Source organism: Mus caroli, chromosome 2 (genome assembly GCF_900094665.2).
Source record: "Mus caroli chromosome 2, CAROLI_EIJ_v1.1, whole genome shotgun sequence".
Lineage (NCBI taxonomy): Eukaryota > Metazoa > Chordata > Mammalia > Rodentia > Muridae > Mus > Mus caroli.
The window spans coordinates 120,327,011-120,346,891 of NC_034571.1; the positions used below are offsets into that span (position 1 = coordinate 120,327,011).

Below are 19,881 nucleotides of genomic sequence, written 5' to 3' on the forward strand. Positions count from 1 at the left end.
CTCCTCCTCCTCCTCCTCCTCCTCCTCCTTCTTCTTCTTCTTCTTCTTCTTCTTCTTCATATTTTTGGCTTTACCTTTTAGTGCAGAATTGGGTAGAATCTCTAGGCTGTCAGAGTCAAGTCCACTAATCCACTTTGCATGGTGATCATTTAGCTTGTTTATGAAATTTTCTATATTTTAACAACTAGACTGGCGCTTCCAATATTGTAGACTTTTTTTGTAATGCATATAATGTGCTTCAAGGTCTCTAGGGATATTATATTTATTTCAGTCTATATTCTTGTATTTATTCTACATTCTTTTTTCTCAGTGACTGCCTCTATGCGTACCATGTCTTTATCTGGATAAACTTAAGTTGTATTGATGCTGTTTTAAGACAGGGTCTCTAGTCCAAACTTATTTGACACCCACTATGTAGACCAGGCTAGCCTTCATTTCATTTAACCCTCCCAAATGCTAGGCTTATGGGTGTGCCTTTAATGACTTTTGATATGAGTTTCCCTGGGTGTTGGTAGCTTCTAGATACATGTCTGAGTCCTGTTATAAAAATGGCTGTGACTCTGATGTGGCAGAGGGCGTGGGGGCAGGGTGGATGGGTGATATGTGCTGCATGACAATGGCTTACCTTCTGGGACCCGCAGAGGTAGAGGCAGGTCTCCCAGCCATGTGCTGACCTTCTGACTGGGTTGCTTCTGCTCTCTGTTGTTTCCCGCCCCCATCTGAAGGCTGCAGCTGTCTCTGAGCACTTTAGTGCTGGGTTTCCTGGTCTCCACTCAGTGTAAACCCATTATGGGTTTGCTCTGTGGATCTTCTTCCCCATTCTGGCCACAGAGTGAGGGTGACACCACTCCCTCGCCCTAGCTAGTTGTTTGGTCCATCTATCCTAGGAGCTGGGAGGTACTCCCCAGTGCTTCCTCTACCCAGCTCCAACTCCCTCACCCAGTCCATGCCAAGGAGTTGGAGCTCAGTGCTTGTCGCTCTTCTCTGGGTAGACGTGCAATATACACTCAGCAAGCTGAGTCATCTCTCTCTCTCTCTCTCTCTCTCTCTCTATATATATATATATATATATATATATATATATATACATACATACATACATATATATATGCACATATATGCATATATGTGTGTATGCATATATGTGTGTCTATATGTATGTCTGTGTGTCTGTGTATATGCTTGTGTGTATCTCTGTGTTTCTCTCTCTGTGTGTATGAGTGCCTGTGTATGTGTCTATATATATGTCTGTGTGTCTGTGTGTGTGTGTTTGAGTGTCTGTGTGTGTGTTTGTGTGTGTGTGTGTGTTTGTGTGTGTGTGGCTTAAGCAGAGCTGATGTGACCCCACAGAGCCCTGTTGTGCAGTTTGTCCATCTATAGAACTGATACACCAAATGAGGTTTTCACAGAAGACCTCAGAGACTCATGAAGACCACAGAAGAACTTAGAGCCCAGTGGGAAGACACAGACCCTGAACCATGAATCCCAAACCCACACTGAGTTGGCTGAGTTGGGGACCTGATCAATAAGTCATTGTTTCCCTGAACCACAGGGGAAAACCTGAAAAAAAAACTCAAAATGAAAGAAGTAATAAACTCTCCACAAAGCACCTATAGGGATACATTTAAGAATTTTTGGATTAGAATAGAATCTGACTGCCACCTGGGCCACATCCATCCTGGTCTCAAAGGTCACTCACATCACTTGTCAATCCTAGACCTGCTCAGGCAACCTGCTGGTTAGGAAATCCCAACGTTCCTTGGTTCCCTGGCTACCTGAGTTCTGAGAAGCTGTATTAGGGGTCAGTGGTTGAGCTTGCTCAGTCAAAGGGGCTTAGTAGACCACAGAGGGAAGTCACCAATTCGAGCCTAACCATCACCTCTCACACAGACTTCTTAGGCCAACTTCACCCTTCCTCAGTGTACTCTTCTGTCTGGAACCTGGGCTACCAGACACCACCGGGCCTGCATGGCACAGCCTCTTATCCCAGATCAGGGCCTGCTGTTGTCAAAAAGTCTACAATGGAGGGGGGGTGCTGGAGAAATGGCTCATTAGTTAAGAGCACTCGGGGAACCTGAGTTCAGTTCCCAGCACATACATGGTGGCTCACAACTGTCTGTAACTCCAGTTCTGGGGGACTCACCCCCTCCTCTGGCCTTTGCAAGCACTCCACACAGACTGATACACAGCTGTGCCTGCAGGCAAAGCACCCACATACATAGAATGAAAAGAAATCTTAAAGAAATAAAAGTCTAGGAAGGGACATCATGTGTCTACCCTGGGCAGTGGGAATTCCTGCCATGGTGGACAGCCCTGCAACTTCACAAGGACTGTGTGTGTGTGTGTGTGTGTGTGTGTGTGTGTGGTGTGGTCATTGCAGTATGTGATCTCAGTGGTGGCCTTAGCTAGGCCTGGCCCCTTGGCTTTGAAGCTTTCACACCCTTAGGTGCTCTGCAGGAGGCACCAAGAATCTTCTATGACGCCCACTAAGTTACCCTGCTGGGCCTGTCTGCCAGGGACACAGAGCTCAGACTGGAGCTCTAGATGACCCCTGGTTATCCTGCTACAGGGGCACAGCTAGGGCACCATGTTATTCCCAGGACCTTACCCTACACAGAGATGGGAACCCTTGGAAGGCTCTGGCGAGCATCGCCCACCAGGAGTGGCAGCACGTACAGCCACTATGTCAATATTCATTTGGTCTCTCCCACTCACCGACCAGTTGTGGCAGGTGTGGTCATGGCTGGAGGCCTGTCTCAGAGCCTATTCAGCTTTCCTGTCACCTTAAGGTGCCCCATGTCTTGCTACCAGCAGCTATTCAAAGTGCCCTGGGAGCAGCGGCCAGAACTTCCTGTTGCTGGCTCTTCTGGCTTTGGCCCTGGAGCTCAATTACACTCCGCTCTCCTCCTGGCTTCAACACAGTGCAGGGACTCCAGAACCCACCAGGCAGGTCCCAGGCCCCCCCCCCCCACCAAAAAAAGGCCAGATCTGCATCAGGGACAAGGTGAGATCCCTGCAGGGAGGGTGAGAGGGGACCAGGGTGGGGACGGAGGCCCTGAGTTGGCATTTTTAAGTTTGCGTTCGGAGACAATTAGGAGCTGAATTATTAAAGTGGCTCAAGGGAAGAAGCTGTTTTTAAGAAAGCATGACTAAGCAGGGCTCTCTCACAGCTGCGCACAGGATCGAAGGCGATCAATTGCCATAATGGCTGTAAATATTTACTCGGTAAAAAATGTGTGAGCCACCCACATACTCTACACTGGGGTCTGTATCACCCCCTCCCCCCATCAAGCTTACCAAAGATGCACAGTTCCAGGCCCCTCCCCTCTCCCTACCTCCTTGGCCACTAGACCAGCGCTGTGTGAGATCTGTGGTGAGGGACCCTTATGGTACAAGGACTGGACTGTAGTGCAGGGTCACGCACAGCTTGTCTGCAGTAGCCTGATTGCAGCGGGACAGATGGATGGGTGGGCAGATGGATGGATGGATGGGTAAATGTGTGGGTGGGTAGGGGAGTGGGTAGGAGGAGTGGATGGATGGACGGATGGATGGACGGATGGATATTGTTAATCCCCTTTGTCCACAGTCCTCACCTATAAAATGGGCTAGTGATACCTACCTCAGTACTTGTTAGTAAGCCCTGACAACGGCAGTGCAAGCCACGCTGGCCGGTGGGCTGGCAGGGCCACAGGTGGAGACAGATGCCTGGCACCCTGGTCTTATCCCAAGACTCGGGCTTAATTAAAACAGAATCTACTTACATCTCTATAGCATTCTCCCACCGGGAGCCCCCTCCCCTTTTCCAAGTATGAGGCAGCTTGTGTGTGCTGGTCTAAGACTCAGCCTTGACCCAGGGCCATGGTGTCTCCTACCTGCTTATTGTGACCAATCCTGGTTAGCTTTTATTGCCAACTGAACACAGCTCAGTCACCTGTTAAGAGGGAACCGCAACTGAGGAATCGGTTTTTGACCAGAGCTGCCTGTAGCCCTGTCTGAGAGAGACTGTCTTGACTGGTCAATGTAGGAGGCCCCAGCCTACCATGAACCATCCCTGGGCCCGTGTGCCTGGGCGCTGACAATCCAGTGATCTAACTAGCAAGCAGCTTTCCTCCACGTTCCTGCTTGGGTTCCCGTCCCAGCGTCCCTCAGGGATAGATTGTGACCTGGAAATGTAAGCTGAACAAACCCTTTCCTCTGGGGAAGGTTGGTTAGAATGTTTTATCACAGCAACAGAAAAGCAAACCAGGATGTGCGCCAAGTGCGCTGGCTGACAGCTACAGCTTCCTTAATCCTCACAACTGCAGGGGAGCTCTGTCTACCACCACTCTCCGTTCTTTAAGGTGAAAAAGCAGGCTGAGAGATGAAAGGATTTGCTCTGGGTCATTTGGGTACAGTTCAAGGCCTCTCCAACCCTTTCTGGAAACCCTAGGGCTAACCCCAGGACCATCAATTCCCTACTCCCCCATCCTCCTCAGGGCTCCCCCTTTTCTCTCTCAGAGGGAACCCTTCTCTAGTCTGCTTGCCTGAAGGCACATCTAGTGATTGGGCAGAAAGGGATCCTGACCTCCATCTATGTCTGCAAGGATCTGCCCCCCAGCAACCCCTGACGCCTGGTACAATGGGGCCCGTACAGGCTAGGATGTATCTGTGTCAGGCAGGATCTCCAAGGATCCTTCCATCAGACAGCACTGCCACAACAGGCCCTGGTCTCCAACACACACAGGTGTACTTACTACTGAGCCTGTGAAAATAGTGAGCACGAATGTGTGTGTGTGCTCTTGCACATGTCACTGCATGTGTTGCAATCTATTCTCGTCCCCCCTCACTCCCCACACACAGTGCTAAGTCTGCACACAGAGCTTTCCAGCTTCCCCACACATTCACCTCAACTTATTTCCTTGTGAGATCTGTGCTTAGAAATAGCTCAGCTACCCACTGTGCATCCGCCTCCCCTAGCAAGTGCTAAAGTGGAGCCCCTAGCTCTTTACCTGAGCCCGTTGGATTTCACAAGCTGGGACACCAGGCTGAGAGAGCTGTGCAGAGTAGAGGAAGAGCCCAGTGCTTGGTGTTCCCATACACACACACCCAACCTCAGACACCTCATATCAGTGCTGCAGGTCTGAGACCAAGGCCCGAGGAGTTGGGGGAGGGGTGAATGGAGACTGCAGTTATGGTTGGGCATTTCCCTAACACCAGATAAACTTGCAGAAGGAATATATAGGGACTTGAGATCCTCACAAAGGAAGGGCTAAAGGGATAAATGGTGCCTAAGTCCTTGTCTATGCCTTTCTCTGCCAAGGGGATTGCAACAGATGGGGAGCCTCTGTCTAGTACAACAACAACAAATTCTCCAACCACAGTCGGTTTCCAAACATGTTTGGGCTAAGAAAGCAATCTGTCTGGTGAGGACTGACCAAGGAAAGGCTCTCCTTCCTCCTTTGTCCTTCTCAACCAGACTTAAGGTCCACTCTATGCCAGACATTTGTGGAGTTGCTAGGCAAGTATATAATGTATGGGTGGGTAGACTGATGCATGAATGGATATATGGATGAGTGAATGTGTGGATAGATGGGTGGGTGGACACATGGCAGGAAAGACAGACAAACAGGTGGATAGATGAGTGAGTTGATGGACCAACCATTTCCTCTCTTAAACCTTAAGCTCTCCCCATGGAAGGTGGTACCATGGCTGCTGATGGCATGGGTGTGGATTCCAGTATCTGCCTGGCTTAGGACAAGCACTCAGCTCACTCCCTGTCTTTTTCACCATGGTTAGCCCCTCTCCCCAGCCACCAGAGGTGTTTAGGAGCCAGGCATCTCCCCATGCTGTTGGTCAACCCCTGTGTGTTGAGAACAGGAAATAATGGCTTTTTGGATCCCTATCTCATCCTTTCCTGCTTTCAGAGCAACCTAGGCTGCTGCTGGCTGCTGCCCTGGTTCCTTCAAATTCACCCTATCACTGTGCCCTTCTTGAAAGTTAGAGGCCGTGTGGCGTGTTCATGGGCTTTTGTCCCTGTTGAACTAACTAGTACATCTGCTGCTGACATCTTCCATTCATCCAGCTGATCCCTGCCCCAGACTCAGGGTTCTGGTCACTGCTTAGGCCTAAGGGCCATTTGCTGACTGTGGGAGTGTGTGTGTGTGTGTGTGTGTGTGTGTGTGTGTGTAGGGGGACGGCTGTGACTGTCACCAGCCTAACAATACTGTGTGCTCGGCAGAGGCTCTATTTGTCTTCTGCAGTGCCTGGCCAGGAAGTCTCCCTCAGTCTTGCCCTGCTGCCTGACATAAGCCGGTTCCTAGAACTCTCTTTGACCTCCTGGACCAGCAAGGGTTTTGAGCTGTAGTCTTTGGGCTTTAAAAAACAAACAAACAAACAAACAAACAACTCTCACCATTTCCTTTCATGTTGGAAAAGTCCATAGGTGTGACCCCTTTGTTTGCAATGGAAAATCCTTAAAACTAGTTTTTTTTTTTTTTGAGCCTGCTGTGGTGGTGCACTTCTTTAATTCCAGTATGTAGGAGGCAGGGGCAGGTATATTTTGTGAGTTTGAATCTTGCCTGGTCTATATAGTGAGCTCTAGGATATCCAGAGATACATAATAGAGAGATACTGTCTCCAAAACAGTAAATAAATAAATAAAAACAAACAAACAAATCCCCAACTACTCAGTCTTTCACATTATTTCCAAAAAACAAGAGCCAAGCTTTTGGAAAGAGGCTGCAATTAGTTCTCTCTGGTCTTCATTTCACCTCAGAGACACCTCAGTCTACGGGATGAATGTCAGAAGCTGTGGTCCATATGTCCAGAGGAAGACTGTAAATGTAGACTTTCCTTTGCCCCCACCCTGACCCTTTCAACTCTATTCCCTCTCTGTCACCTGAGCCTGCTCAGTTATTCACACTGGAATGGGGAGTACTGCAAAGGCAACATCCGTCAAGGAGACCCACCCACCCCCTTGAAGCCTCTGGAGTAGCACAGGATAAGGCCACTGCCATTCTTACGAACACGGAGTCCTAATGACTAGAGTGAAGATTTCATACACAGCTAGGGGTGGGTGGACCGCCAACTGGAAGAGATGCTTAGTCTGTTCTTGGCTTGGCTCAGGGAATCGGGAACCAAGATGCATCCCGAGAGAGAGAGAGAGAGAGAGAGCTAGCAGCCCGTAAGTGCCAGACCCTGTGCTTTTAATCCTCAAAGGTGTGAAGTGGATGTGCGTGGATGTGTCAGAAATTAACAGCTCATGTAAGATCCGTCCAAGAGGCTTGCTGCCCCAGCCTCTTCTGCCCCCTGGTGGGAAGATGGAGAAATGCCTATTAAGTGAGCTGCTTTGGCAGGTGTTGGGGGTGGGGAGAGGCTTGGGATGTGTTGGTCCAGGGTGAGAGAGAGGGATGGACGGGGAGGTTGGAAAGGCTTAGGGGCACTTTCCTGAGAGGTGCCCAGGCTCCGCTATCTACCTAGGAACAGTAAGTGCAGCCACCTCCTCAGCCACAATGGCTCTGCCTTTCCCCAGAGCAGCCCCAAACATGTTCTTGTTCCATTCTGGAACATTAGAAAGTTGCTCCTGTCTCCATTTCCTATCATCTCAAAGAATCTTCAAAACCTTCCACCTGAGAGGCAGAGACTGGGGCCTCCTAGGACTGTACAGGCCAGGGAGGAGTTTGGGTCTGGGAAGGTGGGGATGATGCTGAGACTAGGTATTTAACACACCTTTGTAGAAAATCCCAGCCTACCCCATCAGTTAGTGCTCCAGCAAGCCCTTCCCCCTCTCCCATTTATCTGGACTTACAGAGGAAGGAGACAGAATGGGCAGAGGTTGGAGCAGGAAGGAACCTGGACTCTGCAGTCTTATTAGCCCAGAAAACTCACCTCTCTCTGAAGAAAGATGGCTTTAATGGGGTCCACTTCACTAGGAAAAGCCTGGGAAAGGTTTTTCGGGTGCATAGAACAATGATGGAGCATGGGACCTCCCAGAATTCAGACAACAGCAGCTAGGGACAGGGCTACCAAGAGGCAAGAGGCGAGAGGTGAGGTCAGCCTTCCCTGTGGGGGTCTGGAAGCTATAACACACACAACCCCCCAGGCCTTGTGCCTGGTCAAGAGAATGGGGAGAAATCACAATAGGTTGACTTTGAAAACTCACCCTCTCTATCCTTGGTCACAAATGAGGACACTAACCTGACCGACACATGGAAGAAACCCCGCCTCAGTGTTACAAAGTCAATTGCTTGCCCAGCCACCGCTGTGGTTCTTTATAGACGCTGGTGGGGGTGCCAAAGAGCATGCTGTTGTGTCCATTTGATGCATAAATAAACTGAGGGACTTGCTCAGTGTCCAGCATCGGTACAGAACAGAGCCAATCCAGGAGCCTGCTCAACAAGGTGAAAGCAGAAAGCCGTGCAGGGAGTGACTCCTTTCACATACACCCGATGCAATCATCTCTATGACCTCATTTTTATATCCATTTCATCTTACAGATGAAGAAATGGATGCGGTGAGAGGCTGGAGCATGGCCTGGCAGATGGGGCTCTGTTTACAAACTGTGCAAATGAAGCCATCCAGTCTGCCCTCAGAATCACCTGACTTGCCAGGGAGAACTGGGTGTTGCTATGACTGGTACCCAGATGCACATGTCTAAAAGGCTCCCTCTTTTCTGTGGTAGAGAAGGTGCCCTCATGAGTGGTCTGTTGTGGCCCCTGGCCTTTCCCCCATCATTTGCATATAACTGAGCCACCTTGCTTGTGCCCTGTGTGTCCCAAGCTCTCCCTGGGTTTCCTTCTGATTGGAATCAACTTTGCCATTTGGCTAGCATCCTCAATTAGGAGTTCAGTGGAACCTGGGTATGCACTTGCATCTATCTGTGTGGGGCATATATTTAGGGCATCAGAATGATACTTGGACAATTCAGGTCAGATGGGCTCTAGGACAGGGGTAGAGAGGGTCCCTGCTGCTTTAGCTGACAGCCCTCCCTGGCCTCTGTTCTGCCCCTACCTTGCCTTGAGGAGCTCTGAGATGAGAGTCCGTACACAGGGTTCATCTCTCACTCTCTGAGCTCTTTGTATCTTTCCCTGTGAGCTTCAGCAGAAGTCCAAAGGGCAGCACAAAGGTATGACTCTGTAGGTCACACTAAGGAACCAGGGAGGTAGCCTTGCTCTGTGTCCTCCTTACAGTCTAGAAGAGTATCTTGGGAAAAGCTGACCTCTTTCCTCGCCATCTAAGCCTGAGGTGACCTGAGGGGAACTTGGGGATGTGAGACCAGGGTGAGGGGTCTGGCACAGGGTCAAGGCAATGGCTGTGACTTCCCTGGTTGTTCTTGGACATGGCCTGGATACCTGCTACCTCTCTGGAGCCAGAGAGCATGCCCTACAGAGTCCTTGTGCACCTGGGGAAAGAGAGCCAGGCTCATCTTCCAAGTTCTTCCCACTCCTGTCTTACCATTTTCTCATCACTCTGGTGGTTTATGCTGGTTTTTGTTTTTTTTTTTTCTACAGATTTGGAAATGGGCAGATATATTGCAATTTCAAGCTTTTCTTCTTATAAATGTTCTTTATGGGCTGGCTGAGTGTCTCCACCAGTAAAGAAAGGCACTTGCCAAATGAGTCTGGCTTCCTGAGTTTTATTCTTGTGTATCATTCATATGGAGGTGGAAGGAGAGAACAGACTCCAAAGAGCTGTCCTCTGGTCATTACACCCGAGTCACAAGCTGAGCATACATCCACCACCACCACCACCATCAACAACAACAACAACAACGTGCTATTTGCTAACCTGACAGCTCTCAAGTATGCCTAGCTCTCCTTTTTGTGGACGCCCCACACTGGGCGCAACAGGCTCCACCCCAAAGCATGAGGTTGACAGCTCCAGTCTGGCTTGCTCACTGCTTAGCATGTCACCCCTCTGGGTCAATGACAGCTCCCTGAAGCAGAAGGCTGCTTTGTGTGTCACATGCCTATGAGAGGGTCCATCTTTGTTTTATGGATTTAATTATGTCTCTTTGGGGAATCATGTGACTGCCTTAGCCTAGCTAGGTCCTTTTCCTCCAATAAGAGAATGGAAAAAAGAGCCCGGGGGAGGGGGTCCTGAGCTTCAAGGTCTGAAGCTCTTCACACCCCAGTTCTCAGATCCCCATCTGCAAGATTCCCTCCCCTACTGGGTAGGAAGCGCCCCTGCCAGCCAGCAGGCCCTGCCAAGCTTGGATGAGAGGCAGAGAAGCAACACAGACACAGCCTTCTGTGAAGCGCCCCTCCTCCCACCTCCAGGCCGGATCTAGGCCTCCTGTCAAGTCTTCCTGGTGAGTGGACTTCTGAAGACTTGAAGAAGGCTGTCATTGACAGATATCCTCTATACACAGTCTCAATACACACTGGCCCCCTTATTTCCTCTCTCTCCTCTGCATGGCACAATAGGTCCATATTGGCTCTGATGGGAAGAGGACTCCTCGGGGAGGGAGGGAGCTGGGGTTCAGTGCGGATAGGGGGGCCCACATGTGCCAGGCAGGGAGGGCTCTTTAGAGCAGTTAGGCAGGCTTATATCCACTATGGAGATCAGGATCCTGGCCACCCATCTCTTTCCAGGCTTATGAGTCTGGGAGTCTTGGCTTAGCTTTCTGAGAGCCAGGGGTCCCTATGGGAATGTACAAGGCACAGAGCCTTTATCCATGCCCCACCCCAAAAGGAGGAGCTACAGTCCCCATCCCCAAATGACATCTTCCGGCACCTGGTATCCCTGTCCCAGCCAGGCAGCCCTCACCTCCAGCCAGGTTCCCTGAGATGAAGCGGAAGAAGAAGCTGATGATGTCTCCCAGGTGCTTCTTACAGCCATGCTGACACTCCTGCAGTCTTGGGTAGCAGCCCTTGCCACACTCAGACATGGTGCTGCCGGGGTCCTGGTTCTCTGGTGGCCTTTCCAAACCTAGGTTCAGCACCCTTCTTCAGGGAGGGCTTGCCCTCTCCACACCTGCTTCTAGCTTGTTTCTCTTTCAAATCTCTCTCTCTCTCGGTGTCTCTCTTGGTCTTAGTCTATCTCTTGGCCTGTTTGTTTCACTCTATCCTGCTCTTAGGAAAGTGCCAAAGACTGAACAGCCCCTCAATCCAGGATCTGCTATGTCTCCCTGAGCCTGCCTGGTACCTGCATTTATCTCTTCAACCTCCAGGACCCAGGAGCTCACTGTTCCCCAAATAAGTGTCAGCAACTGTAAAAAGCCCGGATGGGGGGTGAGCATTGCTCTGGCACCTCGGGAGGAGGTGGCACCGAGTGCGACTTGCTGCTCAGGGTGTGAACCTCACAGGACCAGGGACTTTCCACAGCCTGTTCCTACCCTGCCCCAGCCTTTGGCCTCCTCTTGACTCCTGGCTTCTACTTATTACCCAGAGCCCCATCCTCCCTGCATGTCTGAGAAGTAGCAAACAGAGAGAGGAAGTGGTCTCTCTCATGAGGAGAGGGAACAGCCAAGAGCATGCTGGAGCAGGAACCAGACTCCCCACTCCCTTTACTGCACACTTGGTAAATGGCAGACAGCTTGCTGAGGTCCTCTGGTCACCAACGAGGTTCCCAGTCCTCTCTCTGCTTTTACTTGTAGACATCAGGATTTGTCAGAGGGAGGGATATGTTCAGTAAGAAGCTGCTATTCTAGGGCTAGGGATGCAGCCGACTTTAGTAGAATGCTCACCTGACACGCAAGAAGCCCTTGGTTCGACCCCCAGCAAAAGCTTGTGGCTAACACCTTTAATCTCCCTATGCAGGGATTGGAGACAAAAGGATCAGAAGTTCAAGGTCAGCCCCAGCGACGTTGCAAGTTTGAGGCTAACCTGGAACATACTAAGTAAAACAGAAAAACAGTGCCATTCTCCCGTGTTCCTTGCAGTCAACTTGGCTTAGTTCTGGCTAATGAAATGTAAACAGCCTTCTAGAACTTTCTGTGCTTGTCTTGCTCTACTGACGCCATTGGCCGAACTTTCTCCTCCCATGTGTCTTTCCCTTTCTTTTGCCTAGGACGATCCCAGGACGGCTAGAGCGGAACTCACCACTTTGCAACTGAGAAGGAACAGGCCAAAGAGCAGAGTTTGAGAACTTTTGCAATCACTTCCTAACTCAAATGGAGCCACTGTTGCTCAGAGCTTCTGTTCCATACAGAGGTAGGCGAGTCAAATCGCCTCCTCCAAAGCAGAAGGAAACCCATGTGGGATGCACACTCTGCCAGGTGAAGAAACTGCAGGATTTGGTGACACTTGCTGTGTACCTGGTCACGTCTGCTGCTCTGAGCTATTTACTGAGCACACACAAAGGCTGTGCAGCAGGGCCAGCAGGCAGCTCAGGCCTTGTGTCTATTAACCCAGTGTTTGCAGCAACCGTAGCAAATGTGTCTAAGGCAAGTTGTGACACCTTCTGGGTCCATGCAGGTTCCGACAAGAGTTTCCAGAAAACATGTTTCTTTGGCAATAGTCTCTTTCCCTCTGCACACAGCTAGTTGCAGGCTACTGAGCTATTTGTGGAGATAGATTGAAGTCTGTAGGTGCTGGGTAGCTGTGGGCCCTGAGCTACCCCTCCCCAGGAACTGGGAATCTATTGCTGGCCTCAGGCAGAGAGGGTTGTGTGTGTGTCTCTATCACCAGGTGTGCTGATGTGGGTGAGACCTAAGCCAGGGTGTGGGGTGGACAGGTATGCAGGCAGCTCAGCCCTTGATGCTTCTGCCTCCCTTTCGACCACACTGAATTTCTGTCTGAGGGAAATCACATGTGACTGACAGGGTGGCAGGAAAGGTGACACCAAGCCATGTGGCAAGGGCGGTGGGAAGGGACATCTTCCCCATCCTTGTGGCATGGAGAGGAGAATGTTCTCTACGGGTGCTTCTTACGCTGCCTGGGAGGAGTGGTGGCCGGAGGATATCTTTCCCATTGATCATGGCCTGTGGTTAACCATGGGGTCAGGTGTCAGGGAGGTGGAAGGGGACATAGTCGGAGAAGGACCTACTGGGGCATGCATCCTTTCTAATCGCTTTTGAGAGGGTGCCAGGGCTGGGCAGGTGCCTGACAGCCCAGCAGCCAGGTGGCCTCTCTTCCTAGCCCTGGCAGCACCTGCCCATAAACAAAGTACCATTTATCCTATTTGACTTACATTGTTACTCAGCATTCAGGCGCCTCCCCTTCTTGGCTACCCTGACCGCATGTTGTCATGTGCACAGTTAGCCAGCAGGTGGCAGACAAGCCCAGCTGTAGCCTTCAATGGCAGACAAGGGCCACTCTAAGCTTATTGATGAGCCCCTGGTTTCAGAACCTCCAGCACTCCCGTTGCTCTGCATACCACACTCAGAGGTCACATTCGTCACTGTCATTAATCAAAGGGCTTGTTCCACATCCTGTTTTTCCCCCCTCTTCCAACTCCTGGCACCGCTGGAACAGTAGAGATGCCTACTAAAGACACGGAAAGGTTGGAAGCAGCTACAAGATGGATTCAGTCACGACCATACACAGGTCACAGTACTAACACGATCTACCTCTCTGTTCAGAAGGTGGCCCCAGGGGCCAGATGAATCCAGCAGGTGGTCCTTCAAGCACTCTACCCACTCAATGCTTTTCTTGTCTCCATTTGAGAGAATTGAGACTCTAGAGGTAGAAGCCCCAAGGGGAGACGTCCAAGGGGCTATTGCCCCAAAGCCTAAGATGGTCACCTGGCCCCTTTGGGCTGCTCTTATCAATTAGAAAGGGCCAGCTGATAAGAGCCAGGTAGGTCATAGACTGGTCCTGGGGGTAGCTTACAGAGCGGCAAGGACAGTGTCTCAGCATAGTGGTGTCTCTGGGGATCCTAATAACACTCCTCAATGGGGATTACGGTCACTTCCTAGGCAGGACTACAGACAGTGAAGACCTCTTAAGAGTGAAGGTTCGGTTTGCTCTGTTGAGAACTCTCTGGAGTGGATTAAAGATGGCCACTCCATGCTGCAGCCTGAGGCTCAGGGAGTCCAAGGGTCCTTTCTTGAATCTGAACTGAGCCTGTGACTTGAATGGCTGATGAACCTGTGAGTCCACACTTCGGGAGGGCGGGGAGCACAGCCTTGGTTCCATGAATGGTGGTGTTGTGTGACTCAGAAGCAGGAGCTGCGTAGTGTGACAGCTGGGATGTAGGCTTTGTCACACTGTGGTTCCCTGTTCCTCTAGAGTTTCTGTGACTTTCCCCACACCCAGGGTCTCAGTCTTTTGCTTAACTCAGGACCCCAAGCCATTTTGGAAGGATTTTATTCTAACTTAGATAATTAAAGAAACCCAAATCTCACTGACTTCCAGGGGAGGCAGACTTGAGAAGCAAGTCTGTCCAGTCGGTGGCTTCAGCTGAAACCACGCCTCCACGCCAAAGGCACTCTGCCAGGAAGGGCCACCCACAGAGAAGGCCAGAGTCACAGCTCTGGCACACTGAGGAGATGGTCCTAGGGTCCTGGGCTGAGAATGGCTGTTTCTGGGTGGGGAGTCAAGCTGCTTGCCTTGCCCCCACCTTCTGGACCTGTGCATCTTAGAGACCCTGCTACTGGCCCCCTGCTACCTCCCAGGGCACAGCCACAGATGGACCAGTTCTTGCACCCCCACCTTGAGGTCCCTGAGTCTTGCCCATTCTGTTGAGACCCCGACTCACTCAAGTCTTGGGGCCTCCATGCTGGGCCTTGACCTACACTTCCAGCAATCCCAGATTCTGATTCAGAAATCCCAATTTCTGATTCTGGGGCTGAGTGGAAAAACCCCAACAAGGGCAGCGTCTGGGCTGCTGGACTGAACAGGCACCCAGTGCTCAGGATACCGTGGCAGGCCTCGTGGGACATGTGATGGAGATCCCCTGAATGGCACTTATTGTTCTGTGCACCCAGAGCCTGAGGAGCAGACTCATCAACCACAGTGTGGCATTTCACATGCACACAAAATTCCCAGTGTGGCCACACCAACGGAGTCCTCCTTGAGGGACATAGATGGATGTGTTCCGACTGAGTTGCTGAAGCTCAGGAGCTCACCCCAGGGAATCAGGGAATCAGGGATCTTCACTCCTGATTCTCTGGAGTCCCTGGAGGTGGGCTGCAGCTTCTGATCCACACAGCTTAACATGGCTTGCTTCCCATCAGCCATACCTCCTCTCAGTGTTTGGTAACTTTTGATAAACATGTCCATCCATGCAAATACAGGCTGGGCTGGGCTGCTGGGTGCTCTCCTGGCCTTACCCTGTACTGTGTACTTCTGAAGGGAGTGACTAGGAAAGGGCTCTGGCTTCTAAGAAGCCACCCTGAATGGGATGTGAACACACCCTGCTTGCTCTTGGACTCAGTGCACCCAGCGCACCATGGCATTGCCATCAGAGGTGTACAGTCCCAGTCAGAGCCACCACTGCCCAGTGCCTTGTGGGTCAGAGTGGCAATTATAGAGGAGAACAGAGGCCTTGACTATAGTTGCCATATTTTATCTGTTCAGGGAAACTCAAGATGACAGATATGGGGGAGGTGGGACTCTGAGTTGGAAGGGGACAGAAAGCTGAGCCCACCTTGGGTGGAGCTGAGTCCTGTGGACACACTTAGAGGCCACACCAGAGTGCTACAGCTCTTGGAGCCCACTCTGGTGGACAATGGGAAACATTTTCACATGAGTGCAAATCACACATGTTTTGCCACCTGCAAGACCTTAGAACAGCGGGGGCCCAGGAAGGCGCCCCACATGTGCTAGTGCTTCCACGGGAAAGGTTCAGAGACAAAAGTCAGGGGTGGGTCAGTTCCGTTGGTGGAACGGAATCCAGCTAAGAGCAAGTCGGAATAGGCTTTGCCAATAAAGATGAGGTCTTAGGATGCAGCAACCTTGTCCCTTCATGCACACACATGCTCAGGCCCCTGTGCTTGCTCTCTCTCCTCCAGTCAGGAATACCAGCCAACCTGGGAGGCTAGGAACACCGACTGTACCCATTGTCTGTCAAGGAGACTGAGGCTCCCTGGAGATCATCACACAGCAAGACTGTGTGGCTTAAGAAAACACACAAAGCACCTCTCTGGCTAAGCATGTAGCTCTTCCTGGTGATGGATTCTCATACAAGCCTCTATGCCATCAAAAACATACGTGGTATAGGCAGAGGTCTTGCAACTGATCCTGGGATGCTGGTATGGGATTGCACTTCCACATGCATGGCATATGTATACGTGTGTGTATGCACACTCATGTGCAAAGGTGTGAGTATGTGCATGAGAGAGAGAGAGAGAGAGAGAGAGAGAGAGAGAGAGAGAGAGAGAGAGACTGCAGGGGCTCTGTGAGGTTATCTCTGCATTTTCTGTGCTACCATTGCTCGTAAACACCCCAGATAGCTGTGAAGAAACACAGCACAGTTATTGCTGCTAGCCTCACTCCCATGCTGGGAACACCCCAGAATGCCAGCCTCAGTCTCTGGGTACATGGGGCAAGAACCAGGAGGTACTAGATCTGCCCTGTGGGTAGGTCCAGGGCCCTTTTCTATGGAGGACTTAGAAAGATGTTCAAGATAGCTCTGCCAGTGAGTGCTGGGTGAGGTACAGCCTGCCTCCTCAGCCTCCAGCCTGCCTCTCTCTCCCAGGCACTCTCTGAAAACCTGCACACGGCTCCGGTCTGCTGTCCCCATGTCCTGTACTAGAGCTCTGGTATTAGCGAAGGGAGAATGTGAATGAATGAAGACATGTTTCACAACAGAGGTGGAGGCAGTATGGCCCAAGGTGGCCTCAGAGAAGACAGAGCTCAGCGTGATCTCTCTGCCCCCGGTCACTCTTGTCCTACCTGAGCCTTGTGGGGCAGCACTGGACAGGATCCACTTGATTAAGCAGCAACGCATCAGGGCCTGGCGGGTGAACCGTGGCCTTTGCCACTTGATGCCTTCCCTCTTGCTCAGCGGTATGCGCCCAGGGTCTCCCAGGAGGCTGCCATCCGATGCCTTCACGGCTTCCTGCAGAAGGAATGGAGGGAGGAGGCTTCATAAGCTCAGGCTCACCGGAGGGACCTCCAGAAGGTCCTATCGGCCACTCTGATATCTTGGGTGAGGCCAGTCCTAACCCTATCAGGAACCTGCTCTGTGAGCTGCAGCAGTGCTGGCTGGAAGACCCCCTTCAGCCCCACCCCCTGAGCCTTGAGGTCCCCCCATCCCTCATGGTTTCTTTCTGTCCTGCACTCAGGCTCTGGCATAGGGCGGGGCCCCAGAAGAAGTGTCCTAGGAAAACAAGGCCATAAGTGAGCCCAGACTTGTTCGTCCTAAGCTCTTTCTCCCCCCCCCCCCCCCCCAGCCCCCCACCAGCCTGGCTGACACAGCTGAATAGCTCCTGAGAGAACTCACTGAAGCCTAGAGAAGAGAGAGGGGATACCATGAGGTAAGTGCATTTCCTTTCTCCCAGTAAGGGCCTTGCATGGCCTTGACTGGAAGCGAGCCTGACAGTGGATGCAAATCTCTGTGACCACCTAAAGCAGCCTGCCCTGTGGCCATCTGGCCAGCTAATTAGGGGAACCCGGAGGCGGGTGTTGAGAGACAGTGGGGCCTAAATTTGAGTAGGTGTGAATCTGAAAAGGTCAGCCTGGAGCCACTGTGGAGCAATCAGAGCAGAGAGGTTTGTTTGCCTATGGCAATGCTGGCTTCAGTCCTGTCAATCAAACTGTCTGCCATCATTAGTCCCTAGTGGTGGCAGGGTAGCTCCTGGCTGGGCAGGCTGAAGTCAGCCATGACAGCCCTCTAGGCATCTGGTTTGCTTCATCTGTGTCCTGTGTCCACCAGCACATGGATGGAACAGGCATGTCTGGCTCTCAGTTGTCACCTCATACTCTCAGTAACACCCCTGCCTTCTATCCCTTCTCCAAGGCTCACTTGGTAGTGAGGAACATTGGTACAGAGGGAAGGGATGCCAGGGATGGGGAAGGAGGCATCGCCCTACACGTATTATGCATACACACTTGCATACTTGAACACACCTGTGTGTACACATGCATACATACACACAGGCACATGCTCCCACACACCCTGCCCTGGCTGGATCAGAGGCACCTTCTACATTTTTAAGCATCTCATTCAGGAACGGCCTTGATGGGTAAAATCTGTATATTGGTCAAGGAGTAGGGGGCAGGGTGGGTCCGGCAACTGGTCCTTTGTTATCTCATGAATTCAGTGCTGAAGACTTTGCACCTGGGGAGGGGGGAGGGAGCAGAAGCTGAGATGGACCTCAGAGCTTGAATGCCATTAGCAGGGGCACTTCATTAGAAGCCCACCTCCACCCTACTCCCACAGTGCTAACTAACACCAGTAGATTTTGTCTCAAACCCTAGGCAGGTGTGGCAGACCCTGTAACCCTCCAGGGCAGACTGAGACCCCACAGTGCGTGTTACACACTGTTTGACACACTCCTGTGAGGTGGATCACACCATCTTTTTTACAGGTAAGGAAACTAAGTCCCCGAAGAGTGTGGGGACATGTCACACAGTGGTGTGGCATTCTGACTCTAAACTTAAGATAATCTTAATCATGGGCTTCCAAACTGGCTGTTCATGGATCCAGGTCCCTGAAGAGATTTCAGAAGGTGGGTGTTGGAGTCCCTTAGCCAGATCTACAATCTCCCAAAGTAATTGTTTATGAACACCCTGGGCTAAGGGGTCCTAGTGCTATTTTTCTCCCTGGTGGAGAGTCAGGGTGATATCTAGATACCTGCACTGGCTTCCTCTACCTGGCAGAATGGCCAGAACTCTCAGTTTGAGCCCCTCAAGGCAAGGGTTGTGACAGTTTCCCTTCCTGAGTTAGCAGAAATCTCTGAAGAGAAAGAAGGGCAGAGAAAAGGGAGCCTGCCCACCCGTAGTCCCTCAGAAGAGTCAAGCCTGTGGCCTGGGCCCATCCCATTGTGAGGGAGGCAGGAGCAGAGATGGGTGAGCGCAGGTCATCTTCATGAATATTTGACACTTGTCTGTCTGGGAGAGGGTCTGATTGAGCTGCCAAGGAATGTTAAATCGCTCTCCTGACACCCTCTTCTTGCCTCCCAGGCTCAAAGGCATTGAGGGGAGGTAGATGACCCCACTGCCCCTTCACTCTTAAGGGCTCTGTGAGGGAGATGACAGAGTGAGGGCTGTTGGGTCACTGAGGACAGTGGAACAGGCATTAAACATCCGTTTGCCCCTGCTCGGAGTTGATGGCTTCCTGTCACTTTGCAAATCAAACCATGTCACATGCTTGCCCCCAGCTCACTGTGCTCCTCACAGGCTGCCTCTCTCCACAGCACTGCCTGAGTATCGGGTATCTGCTGATCCCTGCACTGGATGCTTGTCCCCTGGATGCTCAAGGCCACACTCAGGTGTCAGACCCCTGAAGCACTGTTCTAACTAGGTCACTCCCTTGTGCCTCCACCTCAGCCTCTGTGGCGGCAGCTCCGGGCAGCATTGAATAGCTTGTTATTCTGCTTTGGGCAGAATGTCAGCTCTGACACCACGTGTGTGTGTGTGTGTGTGTGTGTGTGTGTGTGTGTGTGTGTGTATTGCTCATTCTACCATAGAACCTGGCACCTAGGAGCCCTTAATTTTCCAAACCCTACAGTAAAAGGATAATCCATCCAGAAGAAAGATGCACAGGCATGTCACCAAAGGGAACAGAGATGGCACATAAACACCTGGGAAAATGCCATCTTCTACCACCACAGAAATGCCATCGAAAGCCACCATGAGAGCCAGTAAGATGGTTCAGTGGATAAAGCGCTTATAAGCTTAAGGACCTGAGTTTGACTTCTAGAACCTACACAAAGGTGGGTTTCACAAAGGTGGCGAGAATGGGCTCAAAAAATTGGTCTCAGTACCTACCCTCTCACAGACACAGACAGACACACAGACACACACAGACACAAACACACACAAAGACACAGACACACACACAGACACACAGACA

General features: G+C 51.3%; 1 protein-coding gene across 2 annotated transcripts in view; it reads right to left on the bottom strand.

Annotated features, from left to right (window-relative positions):
• Kcnip3 (potassium voltage-gated channel interacting protein 3) overlaps positions 1-19,881 on the bottom strand; it is a 67,691-nt gene that overhangs the window by 40,595 nt on the left and 7,215 nt on the right. For both annotated transcript variants that reach the window (XM_021182134.1, XM_021182126.1), the window contains exon 2: positions 16,758-16,923. In XM_021182134.1, the coding sequence (XP_021037793.1) occupies positions 16,758-16,923 (166 nt within the window). The remainder of the gene's footprint in view (positions 1-16,757; positions 16,924-19,881) is intronic.